Here is a 24,946-nt window from a genome sequence, read left to right on the forward strand (position 1 = left end):
ACACACCCTGAGCACAACCTGGCCCAGCCCCCTGGCCAGTGCTGGCCGCAGCCCACCTGCACCCCACATGCAGATATGGGGGTACATAACCCCCATGCTTTCCCAGAATGTGCATAGCAGCAGGAGCCCCCACACACATGGCTCAGTCCCATGCCCCACCCTGGCTGGGCAGCCTCTGCCCCTGGCCCAGCCCCACTCCCTCCCTCACCACTGGGGCAGCCTAGCCCACCCCGCCCCTCCTGAGGTGCGCGTAGCAGCAGGAGCCCCCTCCTGCCGCCCCCACCCTGGACAAGCTGCTCATGGCTTCATCCCACACCCCACTTCACCCTGGCTGTGCACTGCCTGCTCCAGCCCCATTCCCTCCTGCACCACAGGGACCTCAATCTGCTCCCCAACCCCTTAAAAACAAGAAAAAAATATAAGGGAGTACAGGAGCTGAAACTTTAAGTCAGCCAGGCAGAAGAACTTTTGAGTCAGAAGAACCTCTTATTTTAAAAGGTTGAACACTCATGCTCTAAGCTATAGAGACAGGCTTCCTTTTGCTTGTTCTCTTTTTGGCCCCAGGATGCCTGTGCTCTTGGCTGCCAGTTGGCCCTGTTCAAACAGGAGAGGGAGACAGCTCCCCTAACCTGTTTTAGAGCTTTACAGCACTCGCCTTAGGAGTGGGAGGTATGGGTTCAAATCCCTTCTGATTCTTTGAGTTGAACGAAATGCTGTTAATCTCATTTAGATTTGTTTTGTGCACCTGCTGGCATAGGTCCCTCTGGGAACTTAGGTACTTCACAGTAACAATATGAATTGTAATGGGGTACATAGGCACTGACGTGTTCCTGTGTGCACCATTTCAATTGCTTCTGAGCATGCTCAGAAGTCCTAGTGTAGCTACATACGGAACTTTGCAACCCCAAACGAAGAAGCCTAATTAATTTAGGTACCCAGTGGGCACTTCTACATGTGTGCTTTTAATGAGTATTGTGTCACAAAAAAGTGCACTTTTGCTAATGCATATTAAAATAAGCTAATGTGCCTTTTTCTAGTACCTCACAATGGAGGTACTAAATTTAATACACATTAGCAAAAGTGCATTAATAAACATGTAGACACACCCAGTATGTTTTGTAGCTACTGCTAAAGGGCCAATTTGAATTCCTGCTTGGAATTTAGGGGCACTTACATATGAGCAGTGAGGCTGCTCCAACAGGCTGTAATTACAGACTCAATTAATGGAGTCTGCTGGAACATAGTAATTACCGCACACCAGCAGACTCCAGCTTCTCATGTCTCAGCATCCCCTCGATTAAAAATGGTGGCGGGGGTGCTTTAACTAAAACTCATTGGATGAGCTTTACTAAAGCGCCCCATCTCCATTTTTCAGTGTGGGGATGCTGATACACATAAAACACTAGGAGCAAAGCAGCTTGGGGGGGGGTGGGCTGGGCTGGCCTTGCTGCTGTGCCTGTTTAGTTCTGCTGCTGGCTCCCCCTAGATCCTACTGTCCCTGGCTCCTGTCATATTTGACAGTCAGCCAGAGGCAGATAAATATTAATTTTCTAATTTTTTTAGGATAGAATGGCCTGGCAGGCCAGATCCAGCTTGTGGGCTATATTTTGCCTGCCCCTGAACTAGTTTGAATCCTGACATTCATTTCATGATACCATAATCTAACTAGCTTTCCAGTTGTCCATGACGACCATCAGAGAAAAAGAAAAAGTTAGCCAAAAATGATATTTTTAATGGAATAAACCAGCAGGAAAAATAGCCTTTTTCATGAAGAAAAGAAGATAAGAAAGATAAGCAAAAAAGAGAACTTTTCCATACTACCTGTTGGTCTAAGTTATAACATGATTAAAATAAAATAATTAAACAGAAAACACCTCTTATATGTTTTCTGGACAACTGAAAACACTTACAATAATCAAAATGACCAGTAAATGTCTGATAATGGTAGGGCAGAAGATTTATTGTTGGATCCAACATGTCTCTGTTGTTGCAAGCCAGAAAAAGGAAGAGGTTTGTCAAGGAAAGGAAGCTGCAAACCCAACTCCTGAACCAATAAGCATTATGATACAACAACAGCCAAGAAAAGCTTCCTAAACTGCAATTTGTCTCTAATCCGTCTCTTATGAAAAAAGGAGAAGAGCAGAAAACAGTGTTAGAGTAAGTTCCTATTAATCACGGCCAGTAAATTAACAATTCCCTACTCACATATCTCTGTAATGAAAAATACTGCCAGGGTTGTAAAAGAAAAGAAATAGAGCTAAGTGGGCTGACAGTGTCCTCATTTGCATCTTTGTATCTATAATGCATTTCCAGTGAATATGCACCTATGTTACAGATGCACTGGAATAAACCAGGAAGTCCTTGTTCATATGGAACTTGTACTTTGAAAGTAAAGAGGTGCTCTGGAGAAATTCTACTGACCGTAGGCAGAGGGAGAAAATATTATTTGGGTGGGGGTGAGCACACGCGCGCACACACACGGGCCCTGCAGTGGGTTGTGGGACAGTTGGAGCCTGGGCAACTCATTCAGGAGTGTGGAGGCGCTCCTGCTGCTGTGCGCACCCCTGGGAAGGCAGGGGGGGCATGTGCCTCCTGGATTTGTGCATGGGGCAGAGGCGGGCTGCCACTGTGGACTGGGGCTCTGCACCCTGCTACCTCAGGAGCTGTGCACAATGCCATGTACCTGCCACTGCCAGGATATGCCACGTCCTTTGCCCACCCAGCGGCAGCAGGCACATGGTGTTGCACGTGGCTTCCGAGGCAGTGGCAGTGGGGCTCAGAGCCCAGCATGCAGTGGGCAGCACGCCTCCGCCCTGCCGCACGCCTCCGCCCTGCCGCACGCCTCCGCCCTGCCAGCACGTGCCCCCCATACCTCCCCCAGGGTGTATGCAGCAGTGAGAGGCCCCCCCACCTTGTCCCTAGATAAGCCACTTGGGCTCTGACCATCCCACAACCTGCTCTCAGGCCCCATTCACCTCAGCCCCTATGCCTGCCTCTGCTTCATTCCCTCCCTCACTGTGAGGACCTCGATCTGGCCCCCCTACAGCCCCTCCCCTTCACAGACCTGCCTGCTGTGGTTGGCAGTGCTCCACAGCTGTCAGGGTGCAATCCTGGCTGCATGCAGGCTGTGGCTTCATGCCTGTGTCTGTGCATGTCCCCTGCTGCAGCTGCCTGGAGCCCATACCCAGGCTGCCCTGAGGCCCTCTGCACTGCCACTGCTGCCCTGCGTTTGGCCGGGGCTAAGCCCTGTTACACCCAGCCTTCTGCCACCTATGCTGAGCACGCAAAGCAACCCAAATCTGAACTGAACCAAACCCTAGAAACAACCATCTCAACACAACATAGAAAACTTATTTCTATGAAGTTTTACAACATTTACTGACTTAAAGGGACGAAGGTAAGAGATGAGGACGCTGAACTGTGTAGCTATCCACAAGTACTATTTGTTTTACTTAATGAGAATTTGCAAAAAGAATCTTTCTGAGGGTTGAACATACCATAACTAACAGGCAGTTGGGTAGCTTTACAGCTAAAGCTCACCATTTCTTTTCAGACAGCAATGAATTAAACTCACAACCCATTTTGCAGCTGAGGAAGGGGAAACAAAAGTGATTTAAGAGACTTGAAAGATCACATAGCAAGTCTATGATAGTTTGGAGTAGGACCCAGGTCTCCTGGCCACGTGTTGCTCTAGCCACCAAACCCAAAGTGCCTAAATTCTGTGAAAGAACCTTTCTTTGAGCTCAAATTGTAAGTGGCAGCAAGAACCATTTACAGGGTATGCTGCATGACCACACTGTGAGGAGCACTTATTCCTGACAGAAACTCTGGAAGGGGTTGCATAATTAAGTTTTTATGAAAATATGTTTTTCTAGTTTACTTCTGCCTTTTGAAAATTGTCACCCTAGAGGCAAACAATGCGAGTCCAGTTGAAAGCACTTTCCCATCCTGCTTTAATAATAGCTTCATAGAAACTAATTGTTCAAGGAAGGCAGGAAGCGATTCATAACCAATTACCCTATATTGGGGTTCCCTGATACTGCAGCTGTAAATAATAGGCTCAGTTCTGCAGTCCTTATTCAGGCAAAAATCCCATGGAACGTTCAGAGTGGCATTCATGGCAGTACTCAATAATGCTGGCACTTGCAGCAGTGCAGCCTGAGAAATGCTGATGTTAATGAAAAGCTTTAATTTCAAATACGTGTCACAGTTTATCCATGACAAGACCCCCTCCAACCTCCTCCTGATTTTTCACACACAGATGATAGGATAAATAAGTGTAACTTTAAATTACAAATATTACTGATGTAGGAAAGTCAATGGGATTTGACTGATATAGGAAAGTCAATGGGATTTGAGTGCACTCCCCATATTGTAAAACAGGGACCCTTAGGGCACTTGTACATATGACAATGTCAGGATGTACACATGACAAAAATTTCCTTTTGTGTGGCTTAACGGTGTCACACAGTACATGTATGCGAGTTTTGGGGATCTGAAATGAGTTTGCATCATTACAAACTAAACTACATCCCAATGTAGTTTAGTTTGCAATGTTGCAACTTGGAACATTGCAGCTATTAGTCAACTTGCCCCCCAGCCACAGGAGAGGCGGACAGGCTCCCTAGAAAAAAGGATTGGGCCCCTTGCTACTTCTGCCTTCAGCAAGCTTCTGCGGCCAGCAGAATGCCTAGGGCTGCCTGGGAACGAGCTGGCTTGCCCCTGGGGCAGTGTGGGAAGACAACAGGAGGGAGGTTGGGTGTGCTGGCAGCCGGAGAAGGTGACAAGGATGGTGCACAGGGCTGCCTGGGTAGGCTACTGGCTTCCCCAAGCCTGTCCAGGCTTCCAGTGCCCCATGCACCATCCCCACTGCCTTCTCTGGCCACCAGCACACGCAGCCACCCTCCTGCCACCTCTCTGCACTGCCCCAAGGGCAAGCCAGCCCATTCCTGGGTGGCCCCAGGCGTCCTGCCGGCCACAGAAGCCTGCTGAAGGCAGAAGCAGAGAAGGGCCCAATCTTTTTTTTTCTGCAGAGCCAGCCTGCCTCTCCCATGGCACAGTATATAACGACTGTTATATACAATAATATATATACAGTGATGGAATAACAGAACTCACCACTTTAATTAAAAACTCACTGTTTCTATTTAGGGGACATAGAATGCAACCCTAAGGACTAAAATCCCATCGTGTGTGCAAGCATCCTTGGTGTTTTTTAGCAAGGTCAAGTTTGAAGAAATCCTTGGGCTATGGTAGTAGCACAGGTTCATTTGTCACTCAGAGACTACAACAATAGCAGGTTCTGTAGTAGTCAGTCATAACATTAGGCTACAGACAGGTTTTTAATTTTTGGGGGATTTTTTTGTCTTTTTCTATAAATAGATTCCCTAACCTTAATAATGGCCTCTTCAAAACCTCCAGATTCTGAATACCTGATCTCACATCTCAGGCTCCAGATCTGCATGCAAATAAACCTAGGCTCATTTAGATACTCACAGTTTCCTGAACATGCAATTGAGATCATTTAGGCATCTCACTACTTGAACTGCATTTGCAATCAGGCACTGTACTCAGTTGTCTAAAAGACAGGAACTGAATTCACAAAAACACAGAGGCAGGAAACTCTATTGAGCCCAGTTTAAAAACCAGGCCTTTCCCTGGCTAGTGATGTCAACAAAATTATTCCAGGATGCCTCATTCCCTCCCCCACCCCACACCTTTTGCTAATACTTTCACCATATGCAAGAGACATGGAACAGCTCATAATGATATATGAATACTGGATCTTAACCTGGTTTTTCAGATATCTGCAATATGGCCATATTAATTTAGTTTTATTGGGACTGTACAGAAAACAAGCAAGAAGAAAACAGAATGGATCCAGATAAGTCAACCCTTCACACTTGAGGGTGTTACAAAAAAATTCCAGGATTAGAAAATGCCAAGGAACCAGAGGTCAAAGGAATACAGAGCTTAAAAAGGACTCTCTGAATACAGGAAGTAGTTATGGGGGAGCTACCTGGGAAAACCAGACTAATACAGGTAAGGCACCTGCTAAAGGTTTCTGAAGAAACTAGGTCTGTATAGGTCACCTTTCAGAGCTGGAAGTGCATTAGGTAAAAAAGGGTCATGTCACATATTACACTTGGCATGTGTGAGATGCACTCAAAATGCGAGCAACTGCACATTTAAGCAGTAAGATACCCACTAAGTGCAATCATGTCACATCAAAGATAGGATTTTTCATGTGAGAAGTATCTCAAGATTGTACTAAGTAATACATGTTCAGCTATCACTGGACTGCTCCACAGGGATATTATGAGCAATGTGCAGTCCTCACCCAGCCATGACTTCAGCCAAGGACCCCTCTGCTGTACCAAGCCTCCAGGTGAGGTGAGGAAAGCCAGACATATCAGAAGGAAGGATCCTGGATCTTTCACTTGTCAGGTTCCTCTGGGATTAAGTTGAAAGTTGGGTGCCCGCAGCCCTGAAGGGTCCTGCGGCTGGGACCAATAACCAGTGAGCTGTGCATGTTAGAGATCACAGTAAACATTACCGTAAGACTGCTCAGAGTATGTTCTAACTTTAACACAATGCAGACTTAACACATACTGGGTGCATCTACACGTGCAATTAAGGTGGAGTGATAAACTCCAGTGCAGTTGATGCCAGAGTTAACTGCTCCTGGGTGAACTATCTATACTTTTGCCAGGGACCACAGCACTTTGAGCTGGGGTGGAGCACTCTCGTGCCCCAGCCAGCCCGCCACTGTCTACACGTGCAGTTCTACGTATGTAAGTACTCCACCAACAGTACTATCTCATGGCTAGTTAATTCATTTACTGCACCTTAATACCGGTGCATGTGTAGATGGTGACAATTTACTGCAGAACTAGTCTACTCTGTAGGAAAGTGCATGGGTAGATGCACCCACTAAGTGTCCCATGCAACAAGGCCTATAGACACATATTTAGACTATTTATTGCTTTAAACCCTTTTTCTCTAAGTGCTTTGTTCATACCAGCATAATGAACAATAGCTTGAGTTAAACAAGGCAATGGCTTCAAACTCCTATTGGGAAGATCTGACATGCCAATCCCAGTGAGATCCGCTGGATGAGTACATGTTACCTTAATGCCTAATCTAAGTGTGGAGTGAGAGAATCCACCCCAGCAGTGGAAAGGGCATGAGACTTATGAGTGACCTGAGAGGGTACACAAAGGGAGCTGAGGAAAGAAATACAAAAGCAACAAGCTTTGCAACCAGGACACCCTGATTCAAGGCCAGCAGGATCTGAGAGCAGTGATGACAGCATTTTGATAGCAGTCCTTTGAACAACTATGTCCTGGTATTTTCTCCTATGAATTTAGCTAAGTTTGAAATTGATTTCCATGTCTGACAGAGAACCCACGTATTTAGCATGCAACTTTTTTAGATGCTACAGCTATAGGGGCAGTTCTTCAGCTGGTGTGCACTGTGCAGTACTATAATTCCAGTCACTTGAAGTCAATAGAGCTTCACCAATACACGTCTGCTGAGGTGGAGGTCCAAAGACTGCAGTAAGTGGACCAAAAGTCACTAAATATACCCTTGATGCACAAGTAATATTTTTATCCACAGCAAGACAGTATAGCATGCTTGTTCTGAGAGCTGCATTGTCAGATAAAATTTAAACTCAATATTATCAGACAACCCTCAGGAAGAGACCTGGTCTGCTTTCCCCATCTAATACTTAGCACATTTGGAACACTATAAATAAAATGTAACATGCATCTGTTGCAAGTGTGAAACTTAAGGGTAAAAATTATGTCTTCATAAAAGAATTGTGATGTCTAGCTAGTTTTGGAAATGCTAAAGAGTTTCTGAGGGGAACACAGGTGATGCAGCAGGTGTAAAACAGTGATTTACTTTGACAGCCCTGTATATCAAAACTGAAACAAAAGACATAAAAAGAACGGATTACATGTTGTTGTTCTATTGCTTTTCTTGCAGTGTTATGAACAATGCAAGGGGCATCAACTTCAATCACGATGAAAAGCAAAAGCAATTCCCTCACTGCAAAGAAGGAACCATCACTTTGAAATACAACAACATTCTTTTAGAGATTAATCATTTCCCCCAATGAAGACTGAAAAATCAGTTAATTTCAAAATAAAAAGGTTTATTTCCCCTAGATGTTTTCAGATACTGCATTTGGAAATGACTGGAACACACACAAAGCTTGAGACCAAATTTTGAAGTCTACACTGACTTGATTAGATTATAAACTCTTAATTCTGGGCTTTACTCTGCCATTGAAATTAATATACTGGAAGCTTGTGGAGGCTAGGACCTTGTCTTCTTATACGTGTCTATCAAGCACCATGGCACCCTTAACCTGCCCTAATTAGTGAAGTCAATGAAAAAAGAATGCTCAAATTGCTAAGTCAAGTACTTAAAAGTTAGGGAATACCAGAATGACCGATGTCCATTCAACTTTTATTTACCTCACCCTGGCCATAAGTACCAGGATAGGGGGTTTATAGAAGTGCTCTGGGAGGTGGAGGGGAGGGGGACACTTTAATTAGCAAGCCGCAATTAATTAGAAGTGCCCAAGTGCCACATGTGTCAGTGTCCCAGCACTGGAAAATGGTGGCGGGGTGCTTTGAACTAAAGCTCACAGAAAAAACTTTAGTTTAAAGCTCCCTCCCACCATTTTTCAGTGCAGAAACGCTGATACATGTGATGCTGGAGGCCAGTGAAGTGCAATAATTTCTATGCTCCAGCAGACTCAATTAATCGAGTCTGCTCCAATGCATTGGATTCACAGCACTTCGGACCAGCCTCACTGCACATCTATAAGAGCCCATACTAAGGACTCCTGCTGTATACCAGGTGATTATATAGGTTAAAGCACTGTACCATAATGCATACTTGCAAGTGGACAAAATTAGGGTTACACAATCAAGGACTTGAGTCCTTGATTTTGTGACCTTATTTTTTTTTTTTTTTAATGAAGGTTTCTTATACAATTGCTTTAGTAAATTTTTAATTTAAAATGTCATCATAGGAACCATATTTACTTAACATGAGTTATTAGGCTGTTTTTGATCTTTTGATCCATCACATGTAGTAAACCATTATAGTAATGGAGTATCTGGTAGTAGTAGGAAGTTATTCTGTTCTGTGTGGAACTGTGACTAGAAGCGGAGAGAGACACCACCTCTGCAAGTGGGTTTCACAGCAATACTGGATTCAGTTGCAGCATATGAAAGGGTCAGTATTTAGTGGTTACAGACAGTTTTAACTCTGCACATCCACGGCGCTTACAGAAGTTGCATGTTTGGCACAATGAGGTCCCTGAGAGCACTCTACAGCCATAATATAACAAACATTCATGGCTGCAGAGCACTTTTAAAATAGCCGATCACGTGAAAATTAACCATTGTTAAATCAGGTATTAGATGGCGCTTTAAGACAGAGCACCTTCAGGAACAGGATCCCTGCAAGGGTTAATTTTGAGTGATTCCATCCACGTCCCATGCACCTTTGTGGGGCTGTCACAGATAGGAAGAGTCTCATCCCTGCACAGCAGGGAATGGAGGAGAAGGGGGTAGGAGAAAGGCAGCTAGTCCTGCTATTAGGGTGCTCTTGCCAGGAGCTGGGGCAGGGAAATCCACGCTTCCCCAGCACATGGGCCTCAGCCAGCTTTCCCCAAAGACCCCAGCTCCCAGCACCAGCAGCCAGGACTGTGTCAAGGTGTTCACACCAGTAGCTGGGGCGGGGATGAATCTGAGCACCCCTGCCAGGGGGCCCAGCCCAGCTACTCCTGCTGGGGTCTTGTGGGGGAGCTAGCCTAGGCCCACATGGCAGGAAGCCTCAGATTCCCCAGCCCCCCACCCTCCAGGTCCTGGTGCAGCAGCTAGGACAGGCCACAGGGAAGATTGCATGTTACCCACTGCAACCAGCAGTGAAGCTGGGCAGATCACCCCCACCCCACTACAGAACAATTTTGCTAGCTGCCTGCTAGCTCTGCATGGTGGGTGCCCCCCAGAGAGAGCTCCCCAACAGGGGAGAATCCTGGGGAGAGGAAATGCTTTCTTGGCAGGGGGGAGTGGGGACCCAGCAGGCAGTCAGCAGACATCAGGAAAAATGTCAATACAAGGGAGTGGGGCAGCTTTGGCCTGGGGTACTGGCAGAGCATGCTGTGAGGCCATTGACAGCACCCCCTACCTCCTGGCCTCAGCCAGTGCCTGGAGGCTGTAAGCCCCCACCATCAAATGCCGAATGTCTGTTAAGTTTGATAGTGCTGTACCTTTAAGCGCTTTGTCTAAAGTGCAAATGTTATGGTGCGATGGGAAGTGGCTTCCAATCATTTGTGTAAGTGCCCCCATTGTCTCCCTCTTCTCTTTTGGACTCATTTCACCCTACCAGCTCCTACCCTTGACGCCTCCCCAACTCATATCCATCTAAGACACCTAACAGCTGTCCCTGTCCACCTCTTTTCTGGCTTCTGTTCCCCATTACCCTCCCTCTGCTTCTGGCCCTACCCACAACTCCTCTTATCCACCTGAATACCACTCCTAACCTTTGCCTTCCACACCTCCTGTCCCTTTTCTTCCACCTCCCATTCCTAATCTTCCTTCTCCTTCAAGTTCTTGCCAATAGCTCCTTCCCCTGCATCCTTTTCCTCTTTACATTTTTCCCCACTGCATTCCAGTCAGGCTGTTTCCTCATTCTCTTTCAGGCATCCATGGCCTAAGCATGGGAAACACTGAGGGCAGTTTTGCTTTCAGTTCAGGTGTTGACCTCAATGAGGGCTGCTAGCAGCTGAGGGAAGCAACTTCAGGAAAAATCCTGGCTAGTGACTGGGGTGGCATGTGTACAATCTGGCCAGCAAGCAGGAACGGCAAAGGGAGAGAGCATGCCTAGTGCAAGTGCAATCTCCTCTAAGCGCATACAAATGGTGATTTCTCAGTCTTATAACATGGCAAAATGTGCCTGGATTTTCCCAAGAACAGCACAAGGGATGCCCTAGATTCAAAGGCCATATTTCAAACTTTTGCTCCAAATGCTGTTTATCACCAATTTCAAAAAGTGCTTGGTCTTCCCAAGCAAACAACTGTGAGAATTTAGCATTGGCAAAACAATGCGTCTTACCCTCACCTTGTTCTCAGCAACATCTGCGCCATTTTAGCTCCAACAACTTTAACAATTCAGCTTGAGGCAGATACTTGAAATGGAAAAATTCAAATCTGGGAGGTTTAAGTTTGGCAATGTCATAAGCAAGTGAAAACAGGTAAGCAATGGACAACTTTAACTATAGGCACTGCACTCTGCACTGCCTAGAACATTTTCCCTTATCAGATATAAAACAGCTGTTTCTAAACAGCTGCTTCATACCTCCACAGGGAAGGCTGCATTTCAACACTGGATAAAGCAATTTTCATATAGAATGTGTGAAAGAAAACATTTAGGTTAATTATAAGGAAAAAAATCTTCTTCCCCAACAGCAAGAACTGCATGAGTAGAAAAGAATCTCCCATGAGACTTGGTGAAGCTCCATGCATGGAAGCACTAAAAATTAGACCAGTTTAAGCATTAAAAGCATATCACAGGGAAGAATCGTGTTGGTGGTGAAAGGCTGAATGAGATGTAGTTTCTTTCCATCTCCAGTTATTTTGATTCTACTCGTAAAGTACACAAAATGCTTTGACAGCCTTGAGAATACAAAACACCTAGTAAAGTATATATAGAAGCATTACTTATGAAACAAATACTACAGCTATGCAAGCAGGGGCAAGGGGGAAGAAAGCCAAATGATTTCCTGGTGTAGCTCCACCCATTTCAGCAGAGTTACATCTGAAATTAATTTAGCTCATGTGGTTTAGAAAGAGGCAAAATTCATAAGGTTCTCAGACAACATGTGTGATTGCTGCTGTTCTAGACTCCATGGGATCTGAAAGCTCATGTTTAGATGGAGAGTTAAGTGCAATGTAACCAAAAATGTTGGCATTTTTGTGCTTTGAGGTAGCACAGAGCACAACTAAATCAGGATAATTACTATAAAGTCTGCTATTAGATTGCAGAGAGATTTTGTAAAGATACCTCAAATGCCTTTTTAATGCAGTTTGCAAATTGTTGAGGCCTGCAGACAATGAAGGGAGGAAACTATAATCAAAATTGCTTGCAGTGAAATACAAGCAGTACAAATGTTTAGTAAAGCATTATAGTATTTATTTGCTTTTAATCAATTCCATATTAAAGAACAAAGCAGGACATTTTGTTAAATTAACTTAGTATTGATCAACGAAAATAAATTAATGGAATTAATTTGCCATTTGTATATCTCCTCCATGAAAAATGCTGCTGGGTACATTATAATACAAATTTAGTTGTAATACATGGTAGGTACGTTGCAAAGTGGGGTTGGTACATTCAGTGAGAGCTGCAGAATAACAGATGTGAAAGGAGGAAGTTCTGGAGAATTATAGTTGGAAACAGACCTCCTTGGAGTCTGATGCTCCTTCATTAAGTCACTTAGGGCAAAATAATCAAATGTGGGTGGAAATTTAAAAACTGAATTGTAAAATGAAAATGAAAGTGAAAAATGGAAGTTTAAAACTGTGCTGTGCTCCACTTAGAGCACCCTTCCTTGACAGCTGTGAAATTAAATTGTCAGTTGGGGTCCTACAATGCTATTGATCATTGTTCCCCCATAGAAACTGGAAGGACCCCAAATACCATAGAACCCATTCTTGGAGGTGTTGGGTGCTTATCCCAATCTTTTGTTGCTTGCTTCTCCCCAGAGTGTATGAGATTCCTACTAGAAATCACCAAGAAAAGTTTTAGTTGCAATATAAAAAGAATTGTGAAAAATGTAACAAGGAGGAAGGATGAGCCAGAACCTTGTAAAAACTAATGAGTCTAACAGAAGCTGCATGGTATGCCAACAACCAGCCTTAAATAGTTCTCTTATCACCATGAGGAATTACTGACGATGGTCACATGGACTCATCATTTTAAGCTTTGTTATACCAGCTGTAAAAAATTGGAATCTTACTTTATCCAAAAATAGATTTATAAAAAATAGCCACATGCTGTGTCCTACAGTTTGACCATGGGCAATAAGGTGCTTTTAATCTTTCGTTTCTCTTGCCTGAGACAACCAGACAACATTTTTTAAGGAATATACTCTGAAGTAGCTGAATAGGTAAGTAAATTTGTCTGCCTGTGGGAAAAATAAAGCTTGTCACAACACATTTAATAGCTTTTAATGACTATTTTACTTGTTCCTTAACCCCCTTACTTAACTAAAACTGCACTAGTCCTACTTACTGCCTATTGCTTGCTCTTCTGGACCAAATATGGGACACATCCATTTTGGGTTCATTTCTTGGTTCTGCCACAGACTTGCTGTGTGACCTTGAGCAAGATTTTTTTTTTCTCTCTCTCTTCTTTACTTCAGTTCCCCATCTTTGAATTAGAGACTTTGATACTTGTCATGTCTATTCAGAACACAAGATTTTCAGGGCAGAGTTTCTCTTTCACTCTCATATTTTAAAGTAACATATTTCATGATGTATAAGTTTGAAGCCAAAATATTTCCTCTTAAACCTCCACCTCGACTTATACACCATATCAATACTTCAGCCAGACTCTACGCTGGCTCCCTGCCACATGGGGAGGTTGCATGCTGGCATCTAGGGGCTTTCCTGGTGCTGACTGAGGCCAGGCCAGGCTCCTGCCTCCCCCCTGCCCCTGCCCAACACCCTGGAGCTAGGCTGGGGGCCCAAACCCCATGCCCATTGAGTCTGGCCCAGGGACACTTACTCACAACCCAGTGGCTGTCCCGCAGGTATATCTTGGCCAGCAGGATGGAGCCACCACTCGACAATGCGGGAGCCACAGTGCCACCACCCACCCCCAGCAGCACCAGTGCAAAGAGCAGCAGCAGTGAGCAGCTCCTCACCAGCAGCACCAGGGTGCAGAGCAGCAACAGCGAGCAGCGCTTGCTGGGCAGGAGCCACTCACAGCCCCCCCATGCTAAGCTCTGCTGCTGGCCGCCTGGCTGCGGCTCATGGGCACTAGCTGCAGTGGTGAGGTTGACTTATAGGAAAATCCTAACTTTTTTTTATCAGAAATATGGGGCCAACTTCTACACTGTGTCAACTTGTACACCACAAAATACGGTACCTAGCTCAATAGAGCTGGGTGTTGCTCTGATACAAATACTAAATGATCTGAGGGTGCTAAAAACCCAGCCCTATACACGGCAAAACTACTAGTTAATGGGAGTTTTGCTACGTACTTTGACAGGAAAAAGGACCAGTGGTTTGATTTTTATCTGTGGTAAGGAAGAGCCAGGAAGTGATGCATACAGCATTTTCTGTTTAATCCACTTGTGTTTGTGGGTTTAATGCTCTTATCTAGCTCATTAAAGACTCATTTCTACTTTATCCTACTTTATGTTGTACTCTCCTTAAATGCTTTGATATCTGACAGAGGCTTTTCATATGATGATTATTTTTTAGTTATGTATTTCATGTGCTACTAAAAGAAATAAAATAAGAACATATATTTATGCAGGGTTACTTTGTGATTCTGTTCCTGATTTTAAGAGAGATTAAATCATAAAATCAGTTCCTGTACTTGAAACCCCTTAAGCACACAGTCATTTCTTGATTCAAGAACCTGGATTGCTATTTAAAAATAAGCGATAAGAAACTCCATTACTTTATTGCTTTTCACTAGTACATCCAGTATTCTCAATGCAAAATCATGCAGCATGAAAGTGTGTCTACACCTGGCATGCCAGCTGAACTGAGACAGGGTACTCATCAGTATTTAAGAGTGCTTTCAATTCAAAAGGGAATTGTGTCCAAATCTTTAGCTCCCCAAACTGTCCTTATATGCAGGTAAATTCAGTAACTTTTTCAGCTTTTCATAAGAAAAGCAAAGATGATGCAGTTTAGATTTACATATAAACGATCTTTACTAATAAGAACTTAGGTATTTTCATCACAATAGCCAAGAGAACAAACATTATGTAGGTAACCTTAACAATTAAACTGTGCAGTGTTCCAAGATATACAGAAGACACACTTCAAAACAGGAGTTTGAATGGACATGCTACACATATCCTGAGGATAGACTATGCAAAATGGTCCTGGGATCATAATCCTAAATTACAATTATAGATAGACTGTTAACTGTCCAAAATTAAAACACAAAACAAAACAATAAGATGGTTTACCTTCCACGTCAAGGCACCTAGGTGGGCTACCTGACCAGATAAGGTTATACGTGCACTCAAGGAACTCTGCCCCTTCTAGTTTATATCCAGGAAAGCATTGATAATATACCACAGTTCCTACTGGAAAGGAGGACTCGAACTCAGATATATTAATGTAACTATGAGGAAGAACCAATGGTCTCAGGCAACCTGCAAATTAGAGAAGAGGGAGGTATCTTTTATTATGAGGTGTTTATCTCAGTCATATTAACATATCCTGTTTATATTTCCCAAGTTAAAAAGCACAATATTTCCCCCACTCCTACTTAATCTCTCTCAGGATACAGTACACTAACAAATTACTGAAGTTAAGCCATGATGTGAGTTACCCACGTGTCAGCTACTCTGTAATAATAACCTATGTTCATGTTCTTACCTTTCAGTTCATGAAAGGAAAGTCATTTTCACTGAAGGCTAAACTACTTTACATGTATTACTAGGAGGAAAGACCATGCACATAGACAGTTGTTGCAGTACAGCTGATACGTTGCAAATTCCTGCCCTCATTTATCTTGCAGTAACTTCTTGGTATGCCCATCCTGTCAGATGCAAAAGCTTCATTACTCCATTTAAAGTTCCTTCATTGCTTTCCCACACATTCTGCCAATGTAGGCTATTTGCTGAAAATTCATCAGTGCCCTTTTACAAGTTGTAATGCTTTATTTTCTAACCTCAAATATTCACTAGACTAGCAGCTGTTCATTATTTTGGGATGAAATCCCTTAATAAATTGTTGCTAATAGAAAACCATGGGCTTTATTGCTCTCCTTAAATAGGCAGCCTCTTAAGTTATTTTAATGCTGAGATAGCCAATATTACAAAGCGTGCTGGCAAGAAAGGGCCTAAGTATTTAAAAAATGACCAGTAACTTTGGGACCTCAGCTGAGACAGCTTAAAGGTGACTAATGTTCAAAAGCTCTGGTGCCTCAAACTGGACACCAAAAAGCTGTGGCATTCAAGATCAGAAGTAATTTCCAAAAACTGTGGCCTAAGATTATCTAGAAAGGGCCTGTATTGGGATGTATTCGGTCTGTATTGATCAAATTAAAGCAGATTTTATAAGTTTGACACCACAAAAGCCAATAGTGAGCTTCATAAATGATAGGATGTTATAAATAAAAGGAAGTTTATCACATGGTCACTCATGATCCAATGATACCCAATTCATATATATCCACTATCTTGAGCAGATACTGTTTTGAGCTGATACTCAGACTTAAGATTTCAAGTTGTGCACTGGAAAAAAACAGCACAATTACTTTCCTTATTGCCTTAAATACGACCCTTTTTGGTTGACAAACATCACTGACAAGTGACCAGCAATGATTTTTGAGGAAACATGATTAGTAATCTAAGAATGGAAAGAAATGTTGTAAAAACTGATGAGACAAACAGAAGCTGCATGGTATGGCAACAACCAGCCTTAATAAGTCTCTTGTCACCTTGAGGAATTCCTGAAGATGATCATATGGACTCATCATTTTAAGGCCCGTTATACCAGCTGTAAAAAATTGGAATCTTTCTTTATCCAAGAATAGATTTAAAAAAAATGTTACATGCTGTGTCCTACAATTTGAGCATGTCCAGTAGGGAGCTGCTCATATTCAGTTTTCCTTGCTTGAGATACCCAGACAACATTCTTTAAGGAACAGACTCTAATGTAGGTGAAAAAGTAAGTAAATTAGTCTGGGCAGTGCCCATGGGGAAAATAAAGCTTGTTGCAGTACCTTCAGTTCTCCACAAAATAGCTATTAATGGCTATTTTATTGGTTCCTTAATGTCCTTACTTAACTAAAACTGCACTAGTCCTATTTATTGCCTATTGCTTTTTCTGCTGGGCCAAATATGGAACAGATCGATTTTCTGCAGACAGAACAGTTTATACTGGCTTCTACATGAAAAAATAACCAGTCTGTTGTGTGACAGCAACAAAGAATCAGACTTTGAAACAGGCCAAATTTATCTTTGGTGAAATTATACCAGAAATAATTTTGGCTCTTAGGACCAGATTTTTAATGGTCTTTAGGCACTGAAAGCATATAGTGGGATTTTCATGGGCGTTAGGTGTCTATGTGCTCCTAGGAATCACACTAGACATCTACATTCTAAAAATAAACTTCAAAATAATAGTCTGTGCCAATATACACAAAAGAAACCTGCTTCCTCAAAGTCAGATGTGATGATATATATGAGTTACATTCAAGCTTTGTATTTAAAGACTGTCTGTTGGTTAACTGGCTTGTTATTTAACTTCTAAAGTATAAGGTCAAATATATATATACATTTTCCTCTACTTTCAAATACAGTTAACAGGTCCACCTGTTAATTCTATGGGCATGTACCCATGAGCGGGAATGTGCAGTCCCTGGGGACAAACAACAGTAACTATAGTTGTCCTGCTGCTTAGTTGCTGCTGGGGAAGACCCCTGAATGTGTGCTCTGGCATATAGCAAGTTGCCTTGGTGGGTAGGGGAGGCTGGGGCCAGCACCTAGGCTGGCCCAGAAGCCTTATCTGAGGTCCTAGGAGTTTCCCAGGACTCAGTTGGCAGCGTTGTGGGCATGCGGAGCCTGGCCACCAGCTGGAGCACGGCTCAAGCAAGCCAGGCTCTGGTTTGGGGCAGTACAGCCACACGTGCTGCCCAACCTTTTTCTGGTGCATATTTTTTTACACTGGGATCTCCCAGTGCCAAAAAAACCCCACTGCAGTGCAAATCCGCAGTGCAGCAAACGCCTGTATCTACAGTGTGTGCAGTTTGTGGCATCGCAGACAGGTCTGTAGTACTGTAAACCACACGCGCACTCACCCTATGAGCACATTGAGACTGAATTAATCTTTTCATCTTTAACAATTTGTATTGCTTTTAATTTTGCCAAAATGTTTAATTTGCTGAAAAATGAAGAATGTGGAAGTGGAGGCAATAAAAAACAAAGTTACTTGGTTCTACGTTACTGTCATAATTATCCAATGGCCAGAGTCACTGGCCTTGATTCTCATTTACTCAAAGGTTCCTTACACGGTTCTGACAGTATAAAGTAACTTATATGGAAAAGAGAAACACACCCACGAGCAGTGGGAATGCCAAGAATCAGTTGCTGGTCCAAGTCCAATGTTGAAATCACATTAATGTCCTCAGCTGCTGTCCTAACAGACAGACCAAACACTGCCCTGGGGTGCCCAGAAGGAGGTTATGGACCACTTGCCAAGGCAATGAAAGGAAGCCTGCACTGGGCCTACACAGTATAGCACTCTAGAGCTCTTGGCTTGGTACCTTTTACTAGCATAGTATTTACTTTTTAAAAAATGTGGCAAAGACTGAATTAAACATGAGGAGATCTGAGGTTTTAGCAGAAAACTGAACACACAGCAGAAGAAGAGTTTGTGACAGCAGCTGTTTCTATTCCAGGTCTCTGATATCACAGTTGAGGAAAACAACATACCAATAGATATAATGGCTCATTTCAGTAACAACCCAGACAGGTTCCACCTGTTAACTCTAGGACCAAGTCTCCTATGCACAAGACAGACAGCACTTTGGTGCTCATTACCGTTTGTTTAAAAATGGCAAGTACACTTAAAATTATCACAAACAAATTCCCTTTGAAGCGGGATGCAATGCTTTAAAGTGCATTCACTCTTTTGACTGGAAAGACTGGTTTTCTTAAAGGCTCTGCTTGTTTTGCTAAAAACCCACAGATACAATTCATTTTATCTAAATGACGAAGCTAGGCCAGCTCCATTTGCCCAAACTTCAGTGTGCAAGTGCCACAAAGAACTCTCATTTCTTTACGAATTATGCATAGAATCACACACCATGTTCAAAAATAAAGCCCCTGGGAACTCAAGGACTTACATTTTCTTCTATATTAGCTAGAGTGTTTTTAGCAACTGTCTGTTTTCAGCAGAGTTTGATTATGCTAGATTAATTTTATGATTTCTCTGATCTCCCTGAATTTTGAGAGGGAGCACTATTAGCAGAACAAGAGGATCTATAAAACTGATGTAAGATGCCTTTGCACCAGGATAATAATAAGTCATAATAGTCTAAAATTCTAACTCTGTTAAAATACAGTGCTTCATTATGGAATTCCCTATTGTGCTCCAAACATAAAGGCTTATCTAACTCTGAGAGGGCAAGCACCCATTATATCCACTGACTTCACTTTGCTCAGCATTTCACATGGTCAAGCCTCACTTTTTAAATTGTATTAAACACCTAGGGCTTTAGATTACAAATAGAGATCAAAGTTAAGTGGGGGTTAGATAACATATAACAAAACCCAACCTTTTCCTTAGCATGGATGCAGGTTAAACTCCTGGGTATTTTTACACATACAAGTGCCATCACGCCAGGCACTTTGAAAAACACCCAGCGCCGTGACATTTGCAGTTTTAAAGTGACAAAATGTGTGCCAACGTGAAGAAAGTGGCGGCGGTGCACTTTTGAACTAAAACACCTCGGAGGTGCTTTCATTCAAAAGCGCACCACCACCATTTTCTCTGTGCTGACGCGCATTTTGCCACTTATACAAGTGGCGCAGCATGATGCACATCAGCTCCCATGCAGAGGAGACTCAATTAATTGAAGTGATGGATCTCTGGCACTTCCGAGACCTAACAAGTATGTGTATAAATGCCCCTTGTCTCTATTTAATTGATCAAGGTTTGCTTCAAGGGAAGCCTAAAATCAACCTCAGCCAGCTAACTGAGGTAAAAAATACTAACCTCTGCTTGCTGGAGGGCAAAAGATCATAGTTAGATGAGGATTAGTTAGCATATGTGCGCTACAGCCATCTTAGCTCCACCTACTTGTCCCAATCTAGACACAACTTAAATTGGGTTTTCTCCTTTTCAAACACTATTACTAACACTAGGCCCTGTACACTCTTAAGTTTTATGTTGCTATCCTCTTCTCCCTGTGTCCACTTCACTGGGCTCACAAAAGCAAAAGGCAGCTAAAAGCATAGCTCATTCACTAAAGCTGGTAGTGAGCCACAAAGCCACAGGTGGACCCACGGCTTGTGTGGTCTCCAAAACTTTGTGCTGGCCTTCTCACTGAGGTGGGCTGCACCATGTTTCATTAAAAGGAAAGACAGGCTTGTCTCAGATTTTAAACTAGCAAATAACATCTAAAATACTATTTTATGTTAAAGGTATGGTAAAGAACATGGAATTGTATTTTTTCTAGGGAATACATAGGGTGAGCAAATTTAAAAGCCTTTGCAGAAGTACTATTAGAATGCTCTGTAACCGGGACCTAGCAGATCACTTCTATTCTCTGTAATAACAGGAAAAAAATACACGGTACACAAACTATAAAATAGGATTTTCTAATGTACAAAACCTTGGCAAATGGGCAGATTATCCCATGTTCCATCGTCTTGACATACTGAAACCGTGTTGTCTAAGTCAGGGTAACGGATCTGGAATCCTTCATGACAGCTGATTATTAACTGATCTCCAGTCCTGTATGTCTTGTTATGAATCTCTGCATCTTCAACATGTGGAACAAGGCAATCTGTGACTTTATAAAAAAATATTATTAACTTAATTAAAAAAATTCACAGCCAGCCATTTGACAGTCAAGCTCTTAAGCAAAGTTAAACCATAATATATCTAATTCCAGTTAGACAGTTTGCACACTGCAGAGCAAAAAAATGCAATTCAGTTAAAATACACTTTCTCCAGCAAACCATCAATTCTATATCTGTTGTATGATACTCAAGTCTGCGGTCCTATGATAAAGGTTCATATTTCCAAATTCTGTGAACATGGAGACATATAGTGCTTAGGTCAAGGTAAGTTTTAGAGAGATTGTCATTAACATTCCCTTTTTATCAGATATACAAGTTAAACTGCACGTACAGTAAGTCAGTGTAAGCAGCAGGGGCAAGCAGCGTTAGTGTAAGAGGAGAGAGAAAAGAAAGGATGAAATGCTGGTACAGTGTGAGAAATGAGGACAATTACATTTTAATCAAAAAAGAGAACACACATCAAGTACGTTCAGCAGGGTCCACACAGATCTGTTCCAGAGTTCATACACAGCAGACCTTCATTCCACAATCTCAGCTGTATATCAATTAAGTCCCCAGCAGAAGTATTATGCCTAAATATCTGTAGCCATATCTCTTCATTACCTGGGAATCTGCAAAGCAGCAAGGCAGCAGATTTAATCTAAAGAGCCCTCTACATTCCTTTTAGGTTTAGATGCTGTGGAACACAGTTTACATATTTATATTTCTATTCAGAGATGGTCAATCTTAAGCTAACAGCAAAACACACCTTATTTTATTGCTCATTCTATTTTGTTTTTGGTTATTTTCATCCTACATGATAATCAATCACAGATAATAAAGCAGGAAAAACACTTAAACAAGGAAATCATTGGTGAACACTTATGAGGCCTCACCTGGAGTATTATGTCCAGTTTTGGGCTCCAGACTTCAAGAAGGATGTAGACAGTCTGAGCACAGAGCAACAGAAATGAATAGGGGCCTGGGAGGCAAGACTTATGAGGAAAGGCTGAAAGAACTAGGTGTGACCGCCGGGCTTCGACTAGCCGCTCTCGGGCGACTTTGGTCTCTTGGCGGACGTCACGCCCCTTCCGGGCTGGCTTGTCGTCGAGGTAGTTCTCTCCTCCCACGTCGCTGACCCCATTCTCATCTGCCACGTCTTGGTGTTCCTCAGTAGGTGGGGTCAGTTAGCAGGTCCCTTGGTGGCCCAGGCTAGGCCCGACTGTTGCTCACGGGGCTCCACCACCCCTACACCCCAGCCTCACGCCACCTTCGGTGGACCACCTCGCTGTTATCTGCGGCCTTCCCTGCAGATCACGTTCACCGCTCTGCATTCCGGAGCCAACGGTGGGAAGCTCTGCTTGCCCCACAGGCTAGCTCCTGCAGTGCTTCACTCCTTGATCCCATCCAACGGGGAACCTTCCCCACTATAGCCCCTACCAAGGCTTCCCTGCAACCCTGCCACAAGGATGTATCCCTATAGACTCTGCCCCCTGGCTCAGGGTAGTCCAAAACAAAACAAATACACCTCCACCAACCAGCAACCTATTCCCCATCCCTGGACCCTTAAGGGGAGGGATGACTCTTCGCTCAGTTCATCGCTCTCCAAACTAGCTCCAATCTATCGCTTAACACCCCGGGCCCCGGCGGCAATCCCTGCCCCGATTGCAACCCCCTTCAGGGCTGTCCCCAGGTCTTCGCCTCTTGGCGTGTCGTCCTCCACAGCCCGCCATCCCGGCACTCCCACCTGGCTCCTGCTGCACTCTAGGGGGCCGCTTCCACTCTCCCTTCACTCGGCCAACTAGTTGCTCCTCCGTTGGTTGGCAGGAGTCTTCAACAGGGTGCTCCTCTCTCCCCAGCCAATGTCACCTCCAGTTTGTTGGTCTCCTTGGGGTCTGTTCATGGAACCCACTCTGCCGCCGGCGTCAGCTGCAGCGCCGTCCCCTGGCTATCCGCCCCCACCGCAGCTGTGGCCGCCATTTTTATTTTTGCCGGCCGGCGTCTGATGCTGATGTCACCGGCCGGCCGCAACTGTACAAAGAGGCAGCTAACGAGCCACGCGGGTCCCTCTCTCCGCTCCATGTGCGCCTTGTCCCGAGCTGCTGGTGACTGCCCTGCATTACTTCACCTCCCAGGACACTAGGGCTATTTAGTCTGGGGGAGAGAAGATTGAGGGGGTGGGAGGATTTGATAACAGTCTTCAAAAACTTGCAAGGCAACTACAGAGAGGAGGGACACAGACTATTCTCTGTGGCTGTGGGGGTCAGGACTAGAAGCAATGGCTTCAAAGTGCAGCAGGGGAAATTTAGGTTGGACATTAGGAGGATCTCCCTGACTCTGAGAGTAGTCAAGCATTTACACAGGATACCTAGAAATTTTCAAGAACAGATTAGACAGACACTTGGCTGGACTGTTTTAGTCAGGGAGGATTCTGCCTTGAGCAGGGGGCTGGAGTAGATGACCTTGTGAAGACCTTCCAGCCCTGCTTTCCTACGATCACATCATGTTAACCATTTTACAGAGAGCTGTGGTCATAAAAAGGCCACCGAGTCCTAATTCACATACGTACCTATCTGTCTTAGCCTGTATGTCCTCAATGCAGAGATGCTGAATAAGGTAAAATTATTGTGAGGATAATTTCTGTTTCTAAGAGACATATAGTGGATTTCATATATTAATCCAAAGGATAAAGAAAAGTCCCTGATTCTGTACTGCATTATACATACCAGTTTAATATATCAGTGTCTCCACTGAAGTCAACTGAGTCACAGCAATATAAAACTAGAGTAAAACAGTAGCAAATCAGGCCTCAAGTGAATTCATCTGCCAAGATGTTCTAAAGTAACTAGTAACTTTCGATGCTTCTGTTTTTGGGTGCCCAAAATACGCCTCATTTTCAGAAAATGTTCAGCATCTTCCCTTTCAAACCAGGCTTCTTTCAGTGGTCTCCATTTAGGTACACAAAACCTAACTGGACCCAAATCAATTGCCAGCTTTGAAAATCTTGTTTGCTAAATGAAGCATGATGGAGAATCGGTGTAGTAGTGATATATGGGCACATATACACCATGGTGCTAAGCAGAGTGGTGTTTAGCTGGAATAATACATAAATAAATAAAACAGAGGCTGGAAGATTGGGCAGGAAAAAGAGGCTTGCTGCCACTACATTGCTAAAGGTCAGGCAAACGGATAAGTGAAGACAGCAGAGGTGATTCAAAGTTCATCCTCCTCATAAATGTGAAATAAGATTAGAGAAAGGAAAAAATGTGAAGAAATATATCCATGAAATCATCTGTTTGGATGCCAGTAAGCAATCTATGTCAGAACCAGCAGTAAAGAATTACTAAGCACCAGAAAACATAAGGAGACTAAAATGCTCCAAATAAAAAAAAAAAATCATAAGCCTGTTTTGTGCTGCTTTACAAACATTTCTGTCCCAGGAGATGATCACCTGCCATTTGGAGTGCAACATCTATCAAAAAAGAAGCCTGTTTTAAAAACCATTTGGGAGCCGCATGCTTTAGTGAAACAAGAGAAAGCTTCTGCCTATTTCTCTAGTTGTTTTTTTCCCTAGAGGGTCAGAGTAATATTAAATTTAATTTTAGTAACCAGTCATGATCATCTACATAGAGGACGAATTGTAACATCTTGCTTTCAACCTGCTTGCTTGTTAGAGGCATAATGTCTAAACAAGGCAGAGACAATTTTGAACTAGACTAGATGAACAATTAGCAAGAGTGAGGAAATAAATGATGTCCTATGATTCCTTCAGTTTTTCAGTGATTCTTTCAGTCACCAAATCTCACCAACATTTATTGGAGAGTTGTTCCTTGCTCCAATTTAAAACTACATCCCTTTACACTTTTAGCGTATAGCTATCCTTTTGAGACTACATCATATTTGGCAGTCTTATATTATGTGATCTAGAAAGAAGTACTAGTCAATGATTTCCCCTGATACCTTTAATTGATTGATTGCTGGTGTTGTTTGCCAGGTATTCAGACAGAGTACAACTGCTATCCACAGGAACATTAATGGGTAGTGACAATGGTGCAACCAGGGGTAAGCAAGAAGAGCACCAGTCCCAAGGCTCTGATTTGGAGGAGGTGCCAAAATGGTAGCCCCCAGGGAGTCCAAGCCATACCACAGAAGCAGCAGCCC

The 24,946-nt window shown here is 43.4% G+C and overlaps 1 protein-coding gene across 3 annotated transcripts in view; it reads right to left on the bottom strand.

Moving 5' to 3' along the window:
- SUSD4 (sushi domain containing 4) overlaps nucleotides 1–24,946 on the bottom strand; it is a 193,709-nt gene that overhangs the window by 24,207 nt on the left and 144,556 nt on the right. For 2 of the 3 annotated variants that reach the window (XM_019516504.1, XM_019516503.1), the window contains 2 exons: nucleotides 20,617–20,796; nucleotides 15,236–15,424 (listed from right to left, as the gene is read on the bottom strand). In XM_019516504.1, coding sequence (XP_019372049.1) covers nucleotides 15,236–15,424; nucleotides 20,617–20,796 — 369 coding nt within the window. The remainder of the gene's footprint in view (nucleotides 1–15,235; nucleotides 15,425–20,616; nucleotides 20,797–24,946) is intronic. The other variant, XM_019516505.1, reaches the window with a different exon arrangement.

Source organism: Gavialis gangeticus, unplaced genomic scaffold, assembly GCF_001723915.1.
Source record: "Gavialis gangeticus isolate Ggan-Ray unplaced genomic scaffold, GavGan_comp1, whole genome shotgun sequence".
Taxonomy (NCBI): Eukaryota; Metazoa; Chordata; order Crocodylia; family Gavialidae; genus Gavialis; species Gavialis gangeticus.